Consider the following 7500-nt stretch of genomic DNA (forward strand, 5'->3'; position numbering starts at 1 on the left):
ACAGGTTATGTACATTATGCTATATAAGTTTAAGTCTAATGCTAACTGCACAGGTTATGTACATTATGCTATATAAGTTTTAAGTCTAATGCTAATGCTAACTGCACAGGTTATGTACATTATGCTATATAAGTTTAAGTCTAATGCTAATGCTAACTGCACAGGTTATGTATATTATGCTATATAAGTTTAAGGCTAATGCTAATGCTAACTGCACAGGTTTAACCTGTAATTATATTTACTCTTAGTCACATAGAGGCTGCTAAATCTTGTTTGGGGGATTATTGTATACAGAGGGAGGGGGGACAGCGGGTGTGTATTGTAACTAATGTCTTGTGTCCTGCCTGTCTGTATACTGCTACTGGATGCCTTGAATTTCCCTCGGGATCAATAAAGTATCTATCTATCTATCTATCTATCTATCTATCTATCTATCTATCTATCTAGACTGAGCCATCCCGACGACACGCAGCACGCTGACAGCGAGTGAGGAGAGAGAGACAGGTGTGTGTGTGTGGGGGGAGAGAGACAGGTGTGTGTGTGAGGGGGGGAGAGAGACAGGTGTGTGTGGATCTTCAGTCGGAGTTCTGTGTGTGTAATAAACAGTCCATTCATATTGTTCCAGTTCAAAATATTCATATTAAATCAGTGTACCATTGTAGCATCACTAAACGTAATAGCACACTTCATGTTTCTAACCCTAACCGTGGAGGAGGAAAACAGCGAAATAATAAAAAATAATAAGATAGAAGAAAGAGCGAAGACAACATGAGTCACACTAATAAATAACAACAATAATAAAGAAACCTGAAAGAGTCAGAGAGCGGGATTATTATTCAGTGTACTGTCTCTTTAAATGTTTGAAAGCACAGCGCGCGGTCGGTCTCCTCTGACGTCACAGTTCCACGGGGAAGAAGGGAAGATGGCGGCGGCGTTGGAGCGCAGCTTCATAGAGATCAGCGGCTTTGAGAGGGAATCTGCGCCGCGTTTCAGAGAGGTCACCGTGAACCTAGGTACGGTTCAACCCGGTATATTACCGGCTCTCACCTCTTTCATCCTGACCCGTCATCAGGTATAACAGAGGGTTACAGCTAGCACCTGCTAACAGCAGCTAGCACCTGCTAACAGCAGCTAGCACCTGCTAACAGCAGCTAGCAGGCTAACAGCAGCTAGCAGGCTGACAGCAGCTAGCAGGCTAACAGCAGCTAGCACCTGCTAACAGCAGCTAGCACCTGCTAACAGCAGCTAGCAGGCTGACAGCGTGTAGCTAACCTGTGAACTAAAGGCGCCAGGCGTGTTTCCGGTCTTATACCTGACGCTCTCTGTGTTCAGCTGACAGGTTGTCACCTGAGTTACCTGTGTTCAGGTGTCTAAAGAGACTTCACCTTCGAACAGATTTCGTGTAAGAAATCCTCCCCGCTGATTGGCTCACAGCTCTGTGAGCGGCAGGTTGTTTACCTGTGTGTACCAGGTATGTTTAAACACCTGTGATTCATCTTCAGTAGACTGTGCTCAAAGGTAAACATTCAATATGAACAATAATCACCAAACTACAGTAGATATAAAATAATTTATTGTATTTAATCTTATTTAATTAATTTAATTTAACTTTGCTATTATATGTGAATGTACTTCTTTAAAAGGATGAAGTAAACAGTTATCTTTACTTTATAGAGTGTGTCGATGATCATTTAAATTAAATCATATATGAACATTCACAGAGACACGTCTGACACTCTGTGACTGTTTAGAGTTCATCACAGTGACAGTCTGGAGGAATAATAATAATGTCATTAATATTAGTAATAATAATGTCATTATTAATAATATTAGTAATAATAATATCATTATTAATTATATTATTAGTAATAATAATATCATTATTAATAATATTAGTAATAATATCATTATTAATCATATTAGTAATAATAATATCATTATTAATAATATTATTAGTAATAATAATAACAGGGTTATTTAATCACAGTGACAGTCTGGGGGAAGAATCCGTTCTTATGACGGGTTGTGTTGGCGTGCAGTGGTCTGTAGCACCTGCTGGAGGGGAGGAGCTTGAACAGTTTGAGTCTAGGGTCTGAGGGGTGCAGTGATGCTACCTGCTCGCTTCCTGACCCTGGACTGGTGTAAGTCCTGGATGCGGGGGGGGGGGGGGGGGTGTTGATGATCTTTTGTGCAGTCCTGATTGGTCGTTGCAGTCTGTGTGTCCAGACAGCCTGTGATGTCATGACCATGCTGTCTGGTTCTGGAGCCGTTCTGGAGGAGCTGGCACACCTGTGTTTACCTGGGTAATGGGTACAGCTTGAGCCGGTTATAGAACGACTTAGATGATGTTTCTGTCACAGTGGTCACATGACCCTCGTGGTATAAACTCAGCTGATCTCTGTTCAGGTGTCGCTGCTCTCCCCGGAGGGCAGAAGTTCCCGGACAGCGCCGGAGCGTTTCACTATGAGGAGAGCGGGAAGCTGCTGTCTGTCACCAGCAACAGATTCATTCAGTGGTAAGGGTCCACACACACACACACACACACACACACCACACACACACACACACACACACACACACACACACACACACACAGACAGACGAATATACACACACACAGACGCACACATACAATATACACACACAATACACACACACACACAATACACACACAATGCACACACACACACACACACACACACACACACACACACACACAGACAGACAGAATATACACACACACAATACACACACTGTTCACATTTACAGCTTCATGAGTCCTATCAGCTACTGACACTGTGTGTGTGTGTGTGTGTGTGTGTGTGTGTGTGTCTTTGTGTGTGTGTGTGTGAAGGTCCACGTCAGCAGACACGGTGCAGCTGGTCGAGCAGTCTCTGGACACCAACCTGCTCAACAACGCCGTCAGACTCAAGTTCTCTCACTGCACAGTGCTGCCTGGGGGCGTGGCCATCCAGGAGACACTCAACAATGTCATCATCCTCGTTTGTACCAATCAGAGTGTCCACAGGCTGGTGCTGCCCCACCCATCGCGCATGTACCGCAGTGTGAGTAACCGTCTCTGTAACCCTTAATGATCACATGTCACTTGGTGATAGTACGAATCCTTCTATTGGTTCAGTCCGGGTCCACTCTGAAGAAATGATCTATCAGCAGACTATAATCTATCTGTCTCTGAAGCAGAACGCACTGACTCAACCAGCTGTGTCAGGACTGATTGTTCTAAATAGAGGCTTTCTCAGAGTAAAGGTCACATGACTCTCCACACCAGGTATGGAGGAATCTAAAGCTGGAAGGAGTTCATGACGTATGCTGTGATGCACAGAGATCATTAAACTCGTCTGTCTTACAACCTGCACTAAGTCTCAGTGTGGATGACCCGTGGGTTATACCGTCTTCTATCATCCAGTCTGTTGTATAGATTCAGCGTTAGGGACATTCAGTTAAACCCCTAATAACATCTGTGTGTGTGTGTGTGTGTGTGTGTGTGTGTGTGTGTGTGTGTGTGTGTGTGTGTGTGTGTGTGTGTGTGTGTGTGTGTGTGTGTGTGTGTGTGTGCGCGCGCATGTCTGGCGTGTGTGTAGGAGCTGGTGACGGAGCTCCACATGCAGTCTGTGTTCACTGATGTGGGGAAGCTGAGCCTTCAGGACTCCGCCCACAGCGCCATCATCCCCAGCTCAGCAGGACTGACAGGAAGTCCCGTCACATCCACAGCCTGGCTCAGTCAGTCTGGAGAGGCTCACTATGCTGTAGCGCCCCCTACTGGAGGCATCATGGTGGTGACTCTACCCCCCCACAACACGCCAGGTACAAGCCAGCTGATCTCAATAGGTCTCAAGAAGCCAGGTTTGTCTGAAACACTCATTCTCTCTCCGTGTGGGCAGGGCCCGTGGCGGTGCTGGAGCTGAGGCGGAGCTCGATGATGCAGAGACTTTCTGGTTGGATGCCGTCGGCGATGATGCGAGGTGATCACAATCCTGCTGACCTGGTGTCCAGTCTGTGTGTGAGGGAGCTGGAGGAAGACTGCTTCATCTTTGCTCTTTGTCAGGACCACAAACTACGCATGTGGTCTGTCAGGGTAAGCGCTCTCATACACACTATCACCCAGCAAAGCATCATGGGAAGTGTAGTATTTGAAGCCAACAGGAAAACCTGTCTTTGAATTTATTAAACTCAAATGTAATCATTACTGATAAGAGGGGAGTCAGACTTCCTCTTACTCTGTTGTAAGTTGTTGTTTTATCTGTCCTGTAGGAGCAGGCCTGTCTGCTGGAGGCGGACATGTTGGATTACATGCCGGCCTGCAGAGGGGTGAAGCGTGTGTCAGGTCAGGGTCACCGCCTCCGCCTGGCCTACTCCCCCTCAACCGGCCTGTGTGTGTGTGTTTACCTGAACGTACCTCAGAGCGGACAATTCACCGTGCTGCAGCTTATTGCCACCGACAACCAGCGCTACAGCCTTGACCACATCTCCACCCTGTTCAGCTCTCAGGTACTGAAGCACGGGTACACACAGGGAAACACGGGTACACACAGGGAAACACGGGTACACACAGGTTAGACACAAACACGGGTACACACAGGGAAACACGGGTACACGCAGGGAAACACGGGTACACACAGGGAAACACGGGTACACACAGGTTAGACAGAAACACGGGTACACACAGGGAAACACGGGTACACGCAGGGAAACACGGGTACACACAGGTTAGACAGAAACACGGGTACACAGGGAAACACGGGTGCACACAGGGAAACACGGGTACACACAGGGAAACACGGGTGCACACAGGGAAACACGGGTACACACAGGGAAACACGGGTACACACAGGTTAGACAGAAACACGGGTACACAGGGAAACACGGGTGCACACAGGGAAACACGGGTGCACACAGGGAAACACAGGTACACACAGGGAAACACGGGTACACACAGGTTAGACAGAAACACGGGTACACACAGGTTAGACAGAAACACGGGTACACACAGGTTAGACAGAAACACGGGTACACGCAGGGAAACACGGGTGCACACAGGGAAACACAGGTACACACAGGGAAACACGGGTACACACAGGTTAGACAGAAACACGGGTACACACAGGTTAGACAGAAACACGGGTACACACAGGTTAGACAGAAACACGGGTACACGCAGGGAAACACGGGTGCACACAGGGAAACACGGGTACACACAGGTTAGACAGAAACACGGGTACACGCAGGGAAACACGGGTACACACAGGGAAACACGGGTACACACAGGTTAGACAGAAACACGGGTACACGCAGGGAAACACGGGTACACACAGGGAAACACGGGTACACACAGGTTAGACAGAAACACGGGTACACGCAGGGAAACACGGGTACACACAGGTTAGACAGAAACACGGGTACACACAGGTTAGACAGAAACACGGGTACACACAGGGAAACACGGGTACACACAGGTTAGACAGAAACACGGGTACACACAGGTTAGACAGAAACACGGGTACACACAGGTTAGACAGAAACACGGGTACACACAGGTTAGACAGAAACACGGGTACACGCAGGGAAACACGGGTGCACACAGGGAAACACGGGTACACACAGGTTAGACAGAAACACGGGTACACGCAGGGAAACGCGGGTACACACAGGGAAACACGGGTACACACAGGTTAGACAGAAACACGGGTACACACAGGTTAGACAGAAACACGGGTACACGCAGGGAAACACGGGTACACACAGGTTAGACAGAAACACGGGTACACACAGGTTAGACAGAAACACGGGTACACACAGGTTAGACAGAAACACGGGTACACGCAGGGAAACACGGGTACACACAGGTTAGACAGAAACACGGGTACACACAGGTTAGACAGAAACACGGGTACACACAGGTTAGACAGAAACACGGGTACACACAGGTTAGACAGAAACACGGGTACACACAGGTTAGACAGAAACACGGGTGCACAGAGAAACTTTTTCAGTCTTGAGCTTTACATGAAGGTCTGTTAAAATCACTTGTGTGTATGTGTGATTTAAATGTTGGTTTGACTGTGTGTGTGTGTGTGTGTGTGTGTGTGTGTGTGTGTGTGTGTGTGTTTGTCCGTCCTCAGGAGACGCTTGTGGACTTCCTGCTGACCTCCTCCGACATCTGGGCTGTGTGGGTGGACGACTCAAACTCCTCTGTGGTCAAATACATCAACTTTGAACAGTAAGACACCTGGAGACTAAACCTGAACTCACTGTGAGAGGAAACAGCTGCTGACTGTGTGTGTGTGTGTGTGTGTGTGTGTGTGTGTGTGTGTGTGTGTGTGTGTGTGTGTGTGTGTGTGTGTGTGTGTGTGTGTGTGTGTTTTTGTGTGTGTGTGTGTGTGTGTGTTGCAGTAACACAGCAGGTCAGTGGAACCAAGTGTTTGTTCAGCCTCCACCTGAAGAAGAAGTTCATATAGGAGTGGACCAGGACCCCAGAGTGAGTCACACACACACACACACACACACACACACACACACACACACACACACACACACACACACACACACACCATGTTGGATTCTTCAAATCTTGTCAGTACTGTTTATAACGAGGGCGAGGAAAGATGTCTGGTGATGAACTGGAGAACACATCATGACCACACATGACCCCCCCCCCCCCCCCCCCACATGAACCCCCCCCCCCCCCCCCCCCCCCCGCGCTGTCAGTCGTCATGGTAACTGTTCTGTGTTGACAGGAAACGTACCTGGAGGTTCTCTTTTCTCCTCTCCGTTTCACAGCTTCTGCCATTGTTAAAGCACTACAGGTGAGAGACTACGAGCTGTGTGTGTGTGTGTGTGTGTGTGTGTGTGTGTGTGTGTGTGTGTGTGTGTGTGTGTGTGTGTGTTAACTATGTGCTGTGTTGTAGATCTTCCGTCGGGGCTCGGAGAGGATCTCAGACGTATCGTGGGAGGGTCTAAAGAAGGAGGTGACTCTGGCTGTGGAGAGCGAGGTACGAGCTCACCTGTTCACGTTACAGTTTAAACTGCTGTAGACGCTGATATCTCCCCCCCCCCCCCCCCCTCTGCCCCCCCAGCTGCAGAGCAGTCTGACAGAGTTTGAGTTCTCTCAGGAGGAGTATCGTCAGCTGCAGGTGGAGTTCTGGTCCAGGTTTTACTCCTGCTGTCTGCAGTATCAGGAGGTCCAATCAGAACCTCTGAGTCTGACCGTGAACCCCTACACAGGACTGGTCTGTCTGCTCAGGAAGGTACGTCTGTTTACTGACTGTTTCCTGTTTACTGACTGTTTCCTGTTTACTCTCTGTTTACTGACTGTTTCCTGTTTACTGACTGTTTCCTGTTTACTGACTGTTTCCTGTTTACTGACTGTTTCCTGTTTACTCTCTGTTTACTGACTGTTTCCTGTTTACTGACTGTTTCCTGTTTACTGACTGTTTCCTGTTTACTGACTGTTTCCTGTTTACTGACTGTTCCCTGTTTACT

The 7500-nt window shown here is 48.1% G+C and overlaps 1 protein-coding gene across 1 annotated transcript in view; it reads left to right on the forward strand.

Annotated features, from left to right (window-relative positions):
• Positions 1–877: 877 nt before the first annotated feature.
• Positions 878–7500, forward strand: part of LOC306819435 (nuclear pore complex protein Nup160-like) — a gene marked incomplete at its 3' end in the record, with an annotated part of 8329 nt that continues 1706 nt past the window's right edge. The window contains exons 1-11 of the mRNA XM_079373234.1: positions 878–1013; positions 2407–2515; positions 2855–3065; positions 3603–3825; positions 3903–4096; positions 4273–4509; positions 6141–6238; positions 6412–6496; positions 6756–6824; positions 6927–7010; positions 7095–7265. Coding sequence (XP_079229360.1) covers positions 923–1013; positions 2407–2515; positions 2855–3065; positions 3603–3825; positions 3903–4096; positions 4273–4509; positions 6141–6238; positions 6412–6496; positions 6756–6824; positions 6927–7010; positions 7095–7265 — 1572 coding nt within the window. The remainder of the gene's footprint in view (positions 1014–2406; positions 2516–2854; positions 3066–3602; positions 3826–3902; positions 4097–4272; positions 4510–6140; positions 6239–6411; positions 6497–6755; positions 6825–6926; positions 7011–7094; positions 7266–7500) is intronic.

Source organism: Symphodus melops (genome assembly GCF_947650265.1).
Source record: "Symphodus melops genome assembly, contig: scaffold_365, whole genome shotgun sequence".
Lineage (NCBI taxonomy): Eukaryota > Metazoa > Chordata > Actinopteri > Labriformes > Labridae > Symphodus > Symphodus melops.